Genomic DNA, 17,757 nt, shown 5'->3' with positions numbered 1-17,757 from the left:
TCAGCATGAAGTGCCTCTATCCTGGTGGTTTAGTCTGCATAGCTGTGTCACTAGAGTGTGTAATTTTTTCCCCCCATCCCTGATCAATGTAGCTATGGGCTAGTATAAATTTTAATAGACCAGGCCTCTGTGACTTGCCCAAGGTCGCACAGGAAGTCTGTGGTGAAGCTGGGAAATGGTCCTGAGTCCCAGGATAATGCTCTAGCTACTAGACCATGTTTTTTCTGACACAACATACTGCAAAGATCTGAATAATCCTAGGGCCTATTCCTGCAAACTTTTACTCATACTCCATTTGAGCAAAGACATGTGGGATTGGGACCCTAGAGGAGAAATATTTATTATTTCAGTGACAACTGGAGCTTTGAATAAAGACTAAAGAAAGGCTTGAAAATTAAATTTAAGATTTTCAGATGCAATGGTCAAAGTGCACATAAGATAGATCTTTCTGTGGAGAAACTGAGTATGTGTTGGCCATGAATACACTGGCCAACTGCTGAATTTGCACATACTCAATGTAGTGGTAGCACAGACCTGCATTGTGCTTGTTAAGCATACTGAATTTGTGGACCTATTTTCGCTTCAACCAACCATATTCACTTGGCTTTTAATTTTGGCCCATTTCTTATGTACTTAAGACACTAGGTTTGTTTTCCATACCATTTTATGTTCAGGCTTGTGCATGTCCAATTTCAGCACATAAGTTTCTTTCCCTTTAAATCTATATTTCCATAGAGATCTGGAGACTGGGACATTTCCCCCCAAAATCCCACTCCACCCTAGAAGAGAACAATCTCCCAGTCACTTATTTGTGGATTATTTGGAGGAGGGGAAAATGCGGTCTTGTGTCTTTAGTTTTCTGTGCCCTGGAACTGAAAGCTCTTTCTGTGTCTCTCTCTGCCTTTAACACACTAACATGCTGCTGCTCGCTGCCGCTGCTGGAGGGAAGTGAAAATGAAATCGACTTTTCCGAGAAATGATGAAAGCGGCTGTGCCTGCCAATGAAAGGCTGCGGTAAACTTCCGCACCTCTCCCATCTCAGCTTCCCCCCTCCCCCCGCACAAACAGGCCGGGGAGAGGTGGGGGGAATTTCCAAGCCTCAGCTCCTCGCAGTTTCCTCTCCTTGTTTTGCTTTCGATCTGGACTCTTCTCAGCCAAAGCAGAGGGAGTAACTTTTAGTTTTGCTCCTGCGATTATTCAGCTGAGTGTTTTCATTTCCATTTTGCATCCCCTGGCAACAGCGTTAACCTTGAGGAATTATATAAATACCGCGAATAAACAAGGTAATTTTTTAACTACTACTGTCTCTGTATGTGGATTTACACAGATGTTTGGCAAACAGGAAGTGCCTGTTCTCAAATAATTAATATTGATTTAAAAATAAAAGGTCAGCGATGTTATGGATCATATGATTTTAGGTGAAGCTGCTGCTAGGGAAAGGAAGGTTAATTTCACTTTTGCATTTGAGAAGGCGATCGACTGGAGGGAAGGAGATGTGTTTGTCTCGGACCGCGTCGAGACCGACAGTGTGTCCAGATCAGCAGGGTTTAGGCTTTGAATTTATTTTGAGTCTAATGCGGGGAGATGATCAACAACGGAAACAAAGGAGGGAAGCATTTAATTCTCCCGCTGTGACGGATGGGGAAGCGAGAGAGAGAGTTGGACTGGGAAAAGAAAAAGGCAAGAGGAGAAAAAGACGCCAAACGACACAGAGGGACATAAAAGCAGCAACTTCCACCCCCGCGGCGCCAGCCTGACCTCCCGTCACTGCGGCACACGGAGGGTGAATGGAGTGGCGGAGCTGAGCCGGGGTGGGGGCTGCAGGCATTTCCTGCAGGTGATCAGCACCCCGGCCGCGGGGGGTCCCGCTCGGTTCGGGGCCGACGCTGGTGGCAGGGGAGCCGGGCTGAGACATGGACCGAGCGGGAGCAAGAGCTGCTCAGCAGCCGCGGGGGAGGGAGCGGGAGTCACAGCGAGGGCGCAGGGCAGCGGCTGCCCCCCGGGCGGTGCGCGTCGGGCGGGGCAGGGGAGGCCGAGTAACCCCTTCCCCGCCCGGCCCAGGGAGCGAGCGAGCGGCAGGCCGGGCCCGGGTTGGGAGCGGGCGCGGGTCCCCGGATGTGCGGGGCTCGGCCGCGGCACTTGTTGCGGCCCCGGGGCCGTGGAGGGGGATGGGGGCGAAGTGGGTCCTGCGGGGCCGCTGCTCCGGGCGGAGGCTTGGCGGCTGCTGCAGGCCCGGGCTGGGGGCGCAAGGGCAGGGCGCAGGCGGGAGCTGCCTGGTGGGGGCCAGGGGCTCGGGTGGGGGTGGGGCCGGAGGGTGTCACTCACTCCCCCACCCCCCGGTGTTGTTATACAAGCCCCAGCACTTCCTCCTTTCCCGTCCTCCCCCCTCCCCTCCCCTCCCCTCCCCCTGGCGGGCGGTGACGGAGGCGCCTCTCGTGCCCAATGGCGGGGCCGAGCCCGGGGGCCTGCCGCGCGCCACTGGCTGCCGCCGGCGTTCGGGCTCTGGCAGGCGGCGCGCGGGCCGGCGGAGCTCCCGGGGCAGGGCTCGCGGCGGCTGCCTGGGTCTTTTCCCCCGTCCGCGCCGGGAGGCCAGGCCCGGGCTCTGCTGCGGAGATGCTGACCCTGGCTGTCCCCTTCCCGCCAGCCGGGGAGAGGGACAGAGCTTGGGCACTGCTAGTCGTGTAGATAGGGCCCAGCCCCCTTCCTGACTCGCTGCAGGCCGCGTGCTGCAGCCCTGGCCTGGGGGCTGCTGCTTGTATTCCAGCGGCGCGTGATGAGGATCAGGGCTTACTTCCTCCTGCTGGCGCTGCCCAAAAACAGAGGGGGAGAGTCCCCTCCCGTCCCTGTTAGAAACGCACCTATGTGCACTGGGCCTAGAGCACAGTTTGGCCCTGTTTGTGCTAGCCGCCAAACAACCTTTACCCTTGAAAAGCCCGGGCTGTACTAGGGAAAATGTTCCAGATATTTGCTGGCTCAGTTCCCCTGCTGTTAGCAGTGTTGGGAGACCTCTTGTGACTGTTGGTCTATAACTTGGGCCAATAACAGCCCTGCTTGGAGTATCTAAACTGCCATTTCCTACCTAAGCATGGTTGTCAGTAGACCTGCATTGAGCCAGTTAGGTGATATGGTGCTTAAAACACCTGTGGCAGATGGTGGGTGCCTATACTAGGGCTTCCAACATTGGTATGTCTAGTGGGAAAGCTGTGAAAAATGCCCTTCAAGGCATTACTGATAATAGCTAGAGTTGTAGGAAGTCCCATCAAGGAAGACCTTGGGGAACCTGCATTATGCATTGAGTACAAAAATATGCAGAACACAGGGAAATTCCTAGTTCGTTCCCCAACAAGTTTACATTCTAAAATGCTCATTGACAAATATGGGTAATTTTCCTAGTATAAACAGAAGCAAAATGTCCTTGAGACATGGGTCTGTAGATGTGGCCAATTGCCTTATAAGATTTTATATGACTGTAATACGTGCTTTGAATCTAAGATCTTTCTATAGCAGCTATTACTGTGGTATTAAATGCCTGTAAAAGCAGCTCTAGATAATAACACTGGGTTTGGTTTTTGTTTGCGTTTCTGTTGTGTGTGTTGGAATTGTGAAATAAATGGGACAGTAATGTCCTGTAAAACATGACTGAAAAAGTATTTCTGTCATGTGCCCTTCATGCACTAAGCTACCAAGTTGATCCACCCAGGCAGATCTCTAGTATCTGCAGGGAGCCTTATTGAAGTCAGTGGGGCTCTGCATAGGCACAGAGTACCACCCACATAGATCATCCGATGAAGTGAGCTGTAGCTCACGAAAGCTCATGCTCAAATAAATTGGTTAGTCTCTAAGGTGCCACAAGTACTCCTTTTCTTTTTGCGAATACAGACTAACACGGCTGTTACTCTGAAACTTGCAGGATTGGAGTCTTGCATTTTAAAAAAATATATTTCACACTTGCAGTACTTGAAGTTTCATCTTTCAGTTGGTATTGATGTTTGAAATGTGTTATTTATATTGGTTGTCACTAAGCACATTCTGGGTAATGTGCTTAGGATCTGATTATTAATCAAAGTGAACACCATCAGGCTCAGGGGCCATGTCCTGGACACTTTTCCCAAACAAAATTCCCTATGAAAACAATAGGGGTTTTATTTGTGTACAGCATGCAGGATCAAATTCTCACTCAGAAGAGTTTTACTGTTTTCAGTGTCATAGTCTTTGTGCTTAATTATTATATGATTGTAATTTATAACACAATTTGATGTGCAGAGACTTTTAGATTGCAGTCACTTAGATATGGTAGGAATTGTAAACTAGCACTCCAGTTTGTTGAGATGAAGTATCAACTTCCACATTTAAACATACATTTAAAATAAATATTTTAATAGTCTTGCATAGTTTACCTCTTCCAGTAAATGCTTTACCTAGTACTGTGACAAGAGAATTCACTACTGCACCAACATTTAAATTCACTGTAACTGATGTAAAAATGGTGACATAATTATGAAAGCAGCACAGTTAAGATTCAAAGTTTCTGTGAGATCGATCAACATTCTGAATGAGTCTGAATCTTTCCCCTGCTGTCAGATGTTGCTTAGGGCATGAACAAGGCCTGTCTATCCTGGGCTGCACTTTGCATGTCCTCTATGTGTTAAGTACCATAAGTTTGCCTTCTGAGTAATCTTCAGTGATAGTATTCTTTTGATTGGCCCTGTCTACATTATCATTCATTTATACTGGCATAAAACAGCAGAAGAGCTGAGTGTTCAGTCTGAGAGCAGTGGTTTTCTTGATACAGTGTTCACTTGCATTAGCAATGAATATGTTGTACTGTGCACTGCAATTTTGTAACCAGGAAACAAACTCACGACATAGGTAATAATACACTGTTTATTTTCCTTTTCCTTCTCTGCTAATCTGTATCCATATCCTTTAAACATGCATATACATGGCTTTAAGCAAACCAGTAGTCCTATCAATGGCAATGGAACTACTCGTGTATAAAAGTAACCGCATGTGTTAAGTGTTTCCCTGCTCTTGAGCTGTTCAGACCTTTAACGCAAAGTTTTAAATTAGAGCCATAAAAGCATAGTGGTGTCTGCTTTGATATAAATGCTACAAATTGCTGGCGGTAGGCACAAGGGTCCAGATTCACTAGTACATTCTAGCTGCCTTGCACCACTTCAGTTATGTAAAGCTGCTATTAACCCAGCTTAACTGATCATTGATCAGTTAAATCAGGTTTATGACTGCTTTGTGTTGCTTGAATGTCATAAGCAGTCAAGCCATATGAGTGAATCTGACCCATACTGTATTCTTTTTTTTATCAAATATTACAGAATATTTGATGAAAGCACATTTTGAATTTGCAGTTGTGTGTGTCCACAGTGGTGGCCTAATTCTGAGTTATGCTTATCTAGTCAGAGAGGAGAAACTTACTATGTGACTTATGTGTCCATTCAGAACAGTTCAGTTTAAAATTTTGAACACTGAATATTCACAGTGAACTGATTGTGAACAAGCCACTGACCAAGAATTTCTGATAACAAATAATTATAAGAAAATCTTGGTCTATTTGTAGAAATTTCTGTGCAGAAAAAGAAGCAAAAGATAATTATTCATTACCAGTTCCTTGTCCAACTTTAGTATTGTAAATGAACAGGCATATGGCTCTTATTTGGTTCCTCTGACTGTAACTGTGAAGTTGAAGTTAGGGATTTAAGTACAGATTAGCATAATAAAAACTCAGTTCTTCAAAGTCCTGTGATGACTGTAGATTTAAGGACATAAGAGTTATTTAAGGTAACCTGACCATGCAGTATTGAAGGTATACATACTGAGGCCCCACTCCTGCAACCACTCATGGACTTGACTTCAGTGGGACTACGTACACATACCTAATATTAAGCATGTGTGTAAATGCTTGCAGAATCTGGGTCTGAATCATGCTGACAAGACCAGCAGGTAACAAACTATACATTATATAGAATTTTCCTTTAAAAAAACCCCACACTTGCTAGCTGTTCAGTGCATTAGAAGTTTATATTGGAAGAAGCAATTATGGAAAGACTGTGGATAACTTAAAAACCCCTTCTAGTATGTTTTGGGAAATTTACAAGTGAAAATAAATAAAGTGGGAGTAATAAACCAGAATTGGTCTTTGTTACATTGTGTGTTAATTACACGTGGATAAAATCATAGGACAAACGAATCATCAGATTAGTGAATTTACCCCCCTGTTTCAAAAGTTTTATTGAATTATTAATTAGGATCCCTACTAAGTTGCTATGCAGAATCATTGATTAGGGTAAAAATATCTATTAGGAGAACAAAGTGGGTGAGGTCACCCAAGAAGAGCTCTCTAGAGCTCAAAAGCTTGCCTCTTTCACCAACGGAAGTTGGAGCAATAAGAGATATTACCTCACCCGCCTTGTCTCCTTCATATCCTGGGATCAAGACAGCTACAACAGAACTACAAAAAATATTAGAAAAACAGGAATTGACTTTAAACACCAGTTAATGATTTACACATAATAATTATACATTTAGCATTTACATAGCACTTTCCTTTCATAGAGCTCAAAACACTTTTAATTCCTGTAACCTTTAAAAACGGGATGGGACTTTTCAGATGTAGCCTCTTGTAAATGATTGAAGTATTCTAGTTCTCTTAATGGTCTAAAGAGAAAGTATTATAGAAATTTTGAACTTTAAAGAAATATGTTTTTTTTAAAACATAATGATAGTCAATGTTGTTTAAATTAGTGACCTACTGATGTTTTAGTTTGTTCTCTCGGGGGTAGCTTGCAGCAAACACAACACTCATTAGTTAGACATTTTAACTTGGAGTAGTTTGAATTCATGCATTTAAAAAAAATCTCTTGCATGTGACATGGTTTACTCAATGTAACATTATACAAAACTAAACTCTAATTGTACATAATGTTTAAATTCAATTGTTGCAGCATATTTCACCTGATTTTGTGGTGCAGTTAGAAGAGCTAATTCACTATAGACATAGGTTATTTCTTGCCACATGAGAAGAGCAGATTGGAGAGTTACAACTAGCACATCTGTTTTCAAGTAACCTTCATTGGTTAGTTTGTGGATATCAATGAATCCTGATGTCAGGGATGGTGTTAAATTTTAGAAGAGACGTGAAGTTTTAAATGTTACTTTTAACTGCAGTTAGACTGTAGACTACTGTAAACAACCACCTACCTTCCTTTTTCTAGTAAATTAGAATCATAGAAGTCTTTACATTTTCAGATGTATTAAAGTTCATGTACAACAAAAGAATCAATAATTTCTTAGGGGATGTCCAAAGAAAGTTGCAGTTCAAAGATATTGGCCAAACTCTGTCCTATGGATATGTACACTGGCTTTCCATGACCTTGAAGGGAGCTTGTGTGTGCATGCAAGGGCAGATTTTACCCCATTATATTCATATTGATATTGTACATTAATTGCAGACATTGTAGGCCCAGTTCTGATACCTGTATTCATGCTGTGTAACACTTTACTTCACAAGTAGTACCATGTGGTAGGGGAGAAATTAGTTGTCCCGCTAGTTTACAGAGCTTGGCTATGGCTACACTACAGCTTATGCGAGCATAATTTATGTCACTCATGGACGTGAATAAACCATTCCCTTGAGCAACGTAAGTTACCCTGACATAAGTGTTTGTGTGCACAGCGCTATGTCGGTGGGAGAGATTGTCCCATCGACATAGCTTCTGCCATTTGCAGAAGTGGTTTTATTATGCCGACAGGAGAGCTCTCTCTCGTCAGCATAGAGCATCTTCACCAGACATGCTGCATTGGTGCAGGTGCAGTGCTGTACATATAGACACGGCCTTTCAAATTTTCCCTTCCTGCAGCCAACTTTTGCCTGCATTGTGTAGGCTGGCAGGTCTTAGTTTCAAGATCACATGTTAAATTGTCAGAATGAACGTTTCTTTGAGCAGATGTGAATTATAGTACCTCTTAAAGGGACATTGTTGACTTAAATTTGACATGAACATTAAGTTTTTTTATAAAAACCTTGTCCAATAAAAATGTTTCCACTTTTTTTTTTAAAAAAAGAGCCCACGTGTGAGAGAAGAGAAAATGAAAACAGATTTTTAAAATAAGCTTTCCGTGCAGTGTCAGAAATCCAAACATTGCAACACTAAAAACCGGAAAACAAAACTGACTATAAACAAAATTGAAACTAACTATAAATAAAACTGAAACCAACTCCATTGGCTTTTATTTTCCAGCTGACAGACGTGAAAAAAGAAAACACAGAGCATAAGTAGCACAACGAAAATTGAGTTTAAAAATAGTCATTTAAAATCATTTAAGGTCATATTAGGTGAATAACTGAGTGTTTGCATGTGATTTTTACGTGACAATGTCCCTTTACCCGAATACATGTTAAAAGAATTAAAGGAGTTGTCATCTGAAAAGTTTGGCCAGGACAAGTTCTCTCTCACCTGAAGGTATATGCAGTGACTCTACAATACTAAAAGAGAAGTTGTTGAGGTGTATGTACCAATACCATATGTATTATTCACTTGTGGAGGTAATTGTTTGAAATACTATGACAAATGTTTACTGAGTAAAATGATAGTAGTCATGTCAGTCTGACAGTGAGCCATTCAGCTGTTTTATGTAGCTTAAAATGTATTCAAAATTATTGGCATGTTGAGAATGGAATAGTTAATAGGATTGGTAACAGGATATAGAATTTTTCACATGTGGTCACCAATTCAGATCCAGGCCAGGTCGGTAGTAACAAGTGACATTTTTACATCTGATGATGACTGCTTGGTTGATCATGTGAAATGAATTTCACTCAGTTCCCTGTGGACAGGTGTTCACAATAGAAGACTCACCACCACATGCTAGCTGGGATCTCAACAAAGGAGCAAAGTGCTGAACAGACATGAAGCCTGACTTAGTCTCCTCTCTAGAGATGGACCTTCCAGGTCTATGTTGAAGGACAGTGCAGGGAAGCTTACACAGTCTACGTTGGAGCTGTTCTATGGATAATCGGAAGACTTCTGTTTCCAGGGATTTCAGACTGATGTCTTTGAGATGCACTAAATTCAAACACACCAAAATTAAATTCTTAGCATGCAAAGAATGTTCTGGAGAGTTGAAATTTGGAAGAAAGGTGGATGAAAATCTTTTTAGTTAGATATATATATTTTTTTCCTTATTAGATCATAAGTGAAATAAGTTTGGTGGTCTCTATCTAAGTGTCTATTTGCCACTTATAGACCATCTCTACTTAGGAAAGTCTCAGGATAGAAATAGCTATCATGTTACAAGTTAGGCTCTCTCTATTGCTGTTAGTCTCTGAAGAACACCAAATTTGCTAAAAAAAGCCCTACATTAAAAAATAGAGAACATCCTCCTACATTCTGTATCAGTGGAAAAAGCCATTGTTGTTACAACAAGGAGGATTACATCATGTGGTCTGAATAAGAGACAATATTGAGTATTTCATATTTGGTGCTTCTTTTAATGCAAATCTTTAACTACAGTCATGAAAAGAAGCAGTTTTCTTATAAATATCTCAGCATTTTGATTTAACTGGTAGCTTTGTAATAAATGCACTGGTTCAATCAGTCTTTTGTGTACACATCTGCTTCTTTCATATGCTGTTTTTGCAATCATAAATAAGTTCATGCATCAGAAACATTTTCAGTATGCAGTCTGGGTGATTCAAAACATTCCAGGCCCCAATTATGGTATGATTCTGTGTTCATTTTTTTGCTTAGTTAGAATGCTAAGTTTAGAGGTGGAACTCAATGAGCAAGAATAAACATATTCTTATTGTTAATAATGAAACTTCCAGACAGGTGTCAGGAAAATAACACTGCTTTTCAGTTAAGTGAAGTGAACCCCAATCTCATGAGCGGATTGTGTTTGATGCCTCCCAGGTGGCTAGGCATTGGTGGCCTAAAGATAGGAATGCTTATCTTTGACAGTAGTATAGGTACAGGTTAGTTATTAACTAGAATTGTAGAAACAGCCCACACCCAGACAATAAAACAAAACCTTTAAGCAAACATTAGGTTGTACTTTAGTATAGGGTGCAAACAGTCTTTGCTGTGTATTGCAGAGAAAGGTATGTTATGAAAACAAGGCAAATCATGAGAAGCAAGTACTGTTTGAATGAGTTATATTATTACCTCAGGTTCAGTCCATGGCTAACTTACCTGAAAAGTCCTCCTTCAACACACTCCATATATTGCTTCCACTGAAACTGGCCTTTTCTCTCCTCTGGTATCTTCAGAAATGTAAACATAGCCTTACTAATTCCCTCTGAGCTGCTACAACACCACTAAGGGGAGACTGAGATCATGGGGTTTTTTTGTTTTTGATTTTTGGTTTAAACCCTATTTTTATCCTTGATAGTGTATTAAACATTGATTGTGTGGTTGGTGCTGGACAGGAGACCAAGACAGAAACAGTCCCTACTACATTAGGTTTGAATAAAGACTGTGTAATGACACATCCACTCCCAGTCTTTGACACATCCACTCCCAAAGTAAAACTATTTCCCCATGTTTATTTCCCCCCCCCACACACACACACAGTGTTCCTGACATGTTCTTGTCAACTGATGGAAATGGCCCACCTTTATCACTACAAAAGGTTTTTGTTTTTTTTTTTCTCTCCTGCTGGTAATAGCTCACCATACCTGATCACTCTTGTTACAGTGTGTATGGTAACACCCACTGTTCCATGTTCTCTGTGTATATAAAATCTCCCCACTGTATTTTCCACTGCATGCATCCGATGAAGTGAACTGTAGCTCACGAAAGCTTATGCTCAAATAAATTTGTTAGTCTCTGAGGTGCCACAAGTACTCCTTTTCTTTTTGCAGATACAGGCTAACACGGCTGCTACTCTGAAACCAGTCTAAAGCTGGGATCCTGCAGGTGCTTATGCATGTGATTAGTCCCAACGACTTCAGGGGGCCTATTCATGTGTATAAAGTTAAGCAGATGCATCGTTTCTGGAAAAGGGCCTGAAAAGCCAGTCACAGAGAAGACCGGATGTACTGGGATACCAGGACAAGGGAGTAATTAAAAAAATGTTATTAATTCAGTTCTTGTGGGCAACACAAAAGAAGTGATTCTTTAAAGGGATTTGAGCCATAACAAAATACTTCCTAATTTTCATCGGTCTGGGAAAATTCTTGCACAACAGCCATAAAATACTGTGTTCTCCGAATGTCTCGCCACTCTAAGAATATTTTTCCTTAGAGTGTAGCTACACAGTGAAATTGACTGACATAGCTTTAACATCTTGAGAGGTGCTGAGCACATACAACTCAAATTGCATTTAACTAAAAGGATCAGGCAATAACTTTGAAACACCATTTTCTAAAATGCCTAGAGATTGAGGCATAAGGTGGGTGAGGTGATATCTTTTATTGGGCCAGCTTCCATTGGTCAGAGAGACAAGTTTTGAGCTTACACAGAGTGAGGGATGTAACATAATGTAGGAAAGAAAGCTGCCTTAATAATATTTTTACGTAATTTTAGTAATATGGTTCTTTCTTTTTGGGACCTGCTTCTACTCCCAGTAACGTCAGTCATTAAACCCCTCTTTTGGGAAATTGAAAAGCTTGAGATTTTCCTCTTGATTTGAACAAATTTTTCCCCTTAGTTTCTCCATGTCAAGGATGAAAGAAATTGCTTTTGCATATACTTACTAGTGGAAAATAATCTATACTCTCTTAACCCAGGCAAGACTGAGGATCAAGGACTTTAAGAACTCTCTTCTTTGTGCCTTGCCTGGATATAAATTCCCAAGGACTTTCTTTGGGTTCCAGTCAAAAGGAAAGAATGGAGGTCTTGTTTTATTCTATGAATCTATTTTCCCAAAACTTATGATTCTTTGGGCAATAGTGGTGAAATTTACCTGTGGTGCTGAGGGCCAGGGCAAGAAACAGTGTGTACAGGCTGCACAAAGAGGGCCCAATCTGCCAAAATATTTAGGCATGTACTTTAACTTCAAGCATGTGCTTATGTGCTTTGCAGGATTATGGCCAGAGAGGGGTTGGGAATGCTGCTGCACTGGAATGCACCACAGGAAGGGTATTCTTGTCAGCCATGTATAGGCTGGCACAGAAGGCTGAAATGGGGATGGGCTTGGAGATCTGCAACTGCTGTGCAGGGGCTGTGAATGCTATCCCAATTCAGGGAGATGGAGTTCACCAAATCCTCGGCATCTCGCCTGCATAGAGTCCAATGACTAGGGCTTTATGCAAGTGGAGTCCTTGTTGTTCCAGGGTACTATTTTCTTTGTTAGTTTGTTAGGATATCTTTAAAACCTATATTTTGCCATGGTATTGATTTTATTCCCTCAAAAGGTTCATAAACTACATTTCTACAAGTTAAATCCCTTCATTTTTCTTTACAATTTATATCACAAATCAAGTTGAGACTGATATGATCTATAAATATAGTGTAAGTATTAAGGATGAAATCCTGATTCCACTGAAGTCAGCAGGAGTTTTGCCATTGACTTGGATGGGGCCAGGATTTCACCCTAAATAATTTAACATTTTAACAATGCATTTAAATGTGTTTTGAGCCAGGTCTTCAGCAGCTATAAATCGGTGTAGCTCTGTTGAAGTAATTTGAGTTGCTGTTTCTGTATTACATATGATTTAATGCAAGTGAGATATTTGTTTAGATAATTGGGAGAAGATGAGGTATGCTCTGTATTTTAAAATTGATAAATTTAGTTATGTGAATGAGGTTTAGGTGTACTGTATTCACATAGTGTGGGTTTTCTTTAAGACAAATCTAAGCTCTGTCAATCCAAGGAGGACTTGTGGCACCTGAGAGACTAACACATTTATTTGGGCATAAGCTTTCGTGGGCTAAAACACACTTCATCAGATGCATGCAGTGGAAAATACAGTAGGAAGATATATATACACAGAGAACATGAAAAAATGGGTGTTGCCATACCAACTGTAACAAGACCAATTAATTAAGGTGGGCTATTATCAGCAGGAGAAAAAAACCCTTTTGTAGTGATAATCAGGATGGCCCATTTCAAACCATTGACAAGAGGATGTGAGTAACAGTAGGGGGGGAAATTAGCATGGGAAAATAGTTTTTACTTTGCGTAATGACCCATCCGCTCCCAGTCTTTATTCAAGCCTAATTTAATGGTGTCCAGTTTGCCAATTAATTCCAATTCTGCAGTTTCTTGTTGGAGTCTGTTTTTGAAGTTTTTGTTGTTGTAGAATTGCAACTTTTAGGTGTGAAATTGACTGACCAGGGAGGTTGAAGTGTTCTCCGACTGGTTTTTGAATGTTATAATTCTTGATGTCTGATTTGTGTCCATTTATTCTTTTGCTTAGAGATTGTCTGGTTTGGATGTACATGTACATGGCAGAAGGGCATTGCTGGCACATGATGGCATATACAGTAACTCCTCACATAACTTCCTCCCACTTAACGTTGTTTCAAAGTTACGTCGCTGCTCAATTAGGGAACATGCTCTTTTAAAGTTGTGCAGTACTCCCTTATAACATCATTTGGCTGCCTGCTCTGTACACTGCATGTAAGATTTTGTGGAAGAGCAGCGACTTTACAAGGGAGCATTGCACAAGTTCCTCTTCTCTGCCTCCTCCCTCTTGGACTTTCTGGGAGGGAGGGGGAGGAGTTACTGTATCACATTGGTAGATGTGCAGGTGAACGAGCCTCTTATGGTGTGGCTGATGTGATTAGGTCCTATGATGGTGCCCCTTGAATAGACAGAATCGGGACACCATCATAGGACCATCAGCCACACCATAAGAGGCTCGTTCACCTACACATCTACCAATGCGATATATGCCATCATGTGCCAACAATGCCCCTCTGCCATGTACATTGGCCAAACAAGACAATCTCTAAGTGCACTTCAAAAACAGATATATGTTCCTACTGTATTTTCCACTGCATGCATCTGATGAAGTGGGTTTTAGCCCACAAAAGCTTATGCCCAAATAAATTTGTTAGTTTCTAAGGTGCCACAAGTAGAAAGTACTCCTTGTGGGGTTTTTGTTTTGTTTTTTTCCTGATACAGACTAACATGGCTACCACTCTGAAACCTGTCAATCCAAGGGTGCTCTCTAATAATGCATAATAATTCATAAACCAGTCGGAGAACACTTCAATCTCTCTGGTCACGCAATCACAGACATGAAGGTCGCTATCTTACAACAAAAAAACTTCAAATCCAGACTCCAGCGAGAAACTGCTGAATTGGAATTCATTTGCAAATTGGATACTATTAATTTAGGCTTAAATAGAGACTGGGAGTGGCTAAGTCATTATGCAAGGTAGCCTATTTCCCCTTGTTTTTTCCTACCCCCCCCCCCCCCACCCAGACGTTCTGGTTAAACTTGGATTTATGCTGGAAATGGCCCACCTTGATTATCATGCACATTGTAGGGAGAGTGGTCACTTTGGATGAGCTATTACCAGCAGGAGAGTGAGTTTGTGTGTGTATGGGGGTGGGGGGGTGAGAAAACCTGGATTTGTGCTGGAAATGGCCCACCTTGATTATCATGCACATTGTAGGGAGAGTGGTCACTTTGGATAAGCTATTACCAGCAGGAGAGTGAGTTTGTGTGTGTGTGTTTTTTGGGAAAAAAGGGGGGGGGGTGAGAAAACCTGTATTTGTGCTGGAAATGGCCCACCTTGATTTTCATGCACGTTGTAAGGAAAGTGGTCACTTTGGATAGGCTATTACCAGCAGGAGAGTGAGTTTGTGTGTGTGGTTTTTGGAGGGGGGTGAGGGGGTGAGAGAACCTGGATTTGTGCAGGAAATGGCCCACCTTGGTTATCATACACATTGTGAAGAGAGTGGTCACTTTGAATGGGCTATTACTAGCAGGAGAGTGAGTTTGTGTGTGTGTGGGGGGGGGGCGGAGGGTGAGAAAACCTGGATTTGTGCTGGAAATGGCCCAACTTGATGATCACTTTAGATAAGCTATTACCAGCAGGAGAGTGGGGTGGGAGGAGGTATTGTTTCATGCTCTCTGTGTGTATATAATGTCTTCTGCAGTTTCCACAGTATGCATCCGATGAAGTGAGCTGTAGCTCACGAAAGCTCATGCTCAAATAAATTGGTTAGTCTCTAAGGTGCCACAAGTCCTCCTTTTCTTTTTGCGAATACAGACTAACACGGCTGTTACTCTGAAACCTAATAATGCCTGAGATCACTGTAAAATAACAGCTCTGTCTTTTCTGCTGTGGGAAAATGAGGCTTTGCATGGAAACCAAATGATAGTTTGTTTTGATGTTTACTGTCTGTATCCCAGCTAGGGAGTGTTAACATTCTTTAGGTGGAGCAGGGATGCTATTGGACTGACGAAATAGCCTCTGAATGTAAGGGGAGTCTATTGGTTGAAATTGTACAGTTGCAAGGACCTGTCTATCATGCAATCTGTAATGTGTGTGTTTCAGTATATGCGTGGGATATGTCCTTCTTTGCCCCTTCAGTGTTTTTTGTTTTGTTTTGTTTTTTTGAGGGAATGGGAGGGTTTGGGGGTTAGTTTTTTTTTTTCTTCAAGAAGGGGAAAACATTTTCAAGCTACCTCTGTGTGTGTGTGTGTGTGTGTGTGAGAGAGAGAGACTGACTTAAAGTCTTGATGCCATCACTGTGCTGTTCTAAATCAGCCTGTACCTCTGCAGTGCTTTTTCCCTTGATCAATGACAATACTGTTGGTATTTAACTTTTTGTTAGTATTTAACTTAGGACCAAGGGAAGCAGAGAAGTGGCAGATAAATGAGGAAGTAAGATGTGCCGTTTTCTGGGCTGCAGTGAATAATTTTTGTTGGTGATGCACACAAGGAAATATAATCCAGCTTCGTGTTGCTGCGTCTGCAGTACTAACAAGAGGAAGAAGCAGGAAAATATATATTTGTATCACTGCAGTGAGGAGCTAGAACACTGACTACACACTGGGAGTGGCTCTGTAGAATGAGAAGATGCCACTTGTCTGTTAAATTGGACTTCAAACTAAAAAGAACCCAAGTGAGGGTTCCTTCCACCAGGAGTTATAAGGAAATCACCAAGGAATTAATGAAGTTTCCTCAGTGCCTTTTTGATAACATATCAATAATATTCCTCAATAAGACAAGAGAGGCACCAGCAATTGTTGAGATTAACAGGCCAGATAGCATAGTTCCTGCCTTCATCTTGACCTCTGTTGTCCAACAATCCAAGGTCTTTTGCGTAGATTGTTTACTCTCCTTAATCTTATCTCCAGTTTGACAGTCTCAGGAACTTCAGACAACTTCATTAGAAATCTTAACCTCTGCAACACTGAGAATGAGTACACCCATGTGCATACCAGATTTTGCTGCCACTTATTTGTCCCATGCTGCTGGTTCCATGGTAGAGTTTCTTTCAGTCTGTTTGCAGTGTTGTAGCCGTGTTGTAGCCCAGGATATAAGCAAGACAAGGTGGGTGAGGTAATATCTTTTATTAGACCAACTTCTTTTGGTGGAACGTACAACCTTTCAAGCTACACAGAGCTGTTTTTTGGGTCTGGGGAAGGAAGCAGAGTGTCGTCAGTTTGACCTTCTAGGATGATTTTCTTTCCCACCGAAGGACAGGTCAAGAATTGGTAGTAGAGGGGAGGCCGGTCAGAATGGGAGCACAGGCTTATACCTAAAGTTGATCTATGTATATTTTCATCTCTTTTGTTTATTCAAGAAAAAGTATGTAATTTTACTATTTCTCAAGATGCAACTTCTGTGTTCTTTGCTGGAGCACTAGTTATACAGGGGAGGTGGGGGGCTCTCTTTATTAGAGGCTTTTAGGGTCAGGAAGATTCAGATGTCTTAATTCAGTGTAATTGAAAGGTGAAGTTAAATGACAATGTATGTTACAATTAAAATACTGATTTATATCTTTAAAATACTTCTAATCCAGGTCATATTAGTGGGTCATATTACCTGTGAAAAATCAAAATTTCATGGGCTAGAGCTTGTTTTGAAAGTATTTGCAAATACCACATACAATCATATGCATTTGAGGAGGTAGAAAGTATGTTGTTGATGCCATGATCTTAGGCCCTGATCCTTAAAGGATTTATGCCTGTACTTAATGTTATGCACTATGAGTGCCCCATTGACTTCAGTGGGACTACGTGCTGTATATAAAATTAAGCATGTGTATAAATCTTTGCAGGATACATGCCTGGTGATACATGTTTCCCTGTCTAAGCAGGATCAAATCTGTGATGTGATGTTTTAGGGACCTCCCCCCCGCCCTCCTCCTGACTGGTAAGGGGTCCTGTCACTGCCTGCCCTGTAACCTTGGGGGCTTTTGTGCTGTGTGGCAGTGGTTCAATTTCCTGACATCAGTAGCCAGCCCACAAGATGTCTTTCACCAGTCTAATTACTTCACTACAGGGTGATGCCAACAGCCTTCCAGTTCCAGGTCCCCCCCCAAATACATCCTCCCCAAGTTCTTAATTACCAGAATGTTCCCCCTCTGGTTGGTCACAGCCCCCAAGGTGTGAAAGCACCTCCCAGATACCAGCTTACTTTGGCACACTCCACACAGTTTGCACATCTGAGACCTGCTTGGGGTAAAAATAAATGAAGTTTATTTAATAGAAAAACCACAGATTCAAAGATAAAATAGTGAGGGAAAGCACACAAGTTACACAGAAAAATGTAAAAATGCAATCTCAGCTTTTATACTTTAATAAAATCCCTTTTCTAATTTAAGTTACCTATT

At 41.8% G+C, this 17,757-nt stretch overlaps 1 protein-coding gene across 5 annotated transcripts in view; it reads left to right on the top strand.

The window, feature by feature from the left end:
* The first annotated feature begins 1,079 nt into the window (after positions 1-1,079).
* IRF2 (interferon regulatory factor 2) overlaps positions 1,080-17,757 on the top strand; it is a 66,599-nt gene continuing 49,921 nt past the window's right edge. Inside the window, exon 1 of one of the 5 annotated variants that reach the window (XM_074951246.1) lies at positions 1,080-1,283. Coding sequence is in view for 2 of the 5 variants with exons in the window: in XM_074951245.1 (XP_074807346.1) it covers positions 1,639-1,680 (42 nt within the window). In the remaining 3 variants the exon portion in view is untranslated. The other 4 variants (XM_074951245.1, XM_074951244.1, XM_074951247.1 and 1 more) reach the window with 4 other exon arrangements.

Source organism: Natator depressus, chromosome 4, assembly GCF_965152275.1.
Source record: "Natator depressus isolate rNatDep1 chromosome 4, rNatDep2.hap1, whole genome shotgun sequence".
NCBI lineage: Eukaryota > Metazoa > Chordata > Testudines > Cheloniidae > Natator > Natator depressus.
This window is presented reverse-complemented; position numbering and strand designations above follow the sequence as displayed.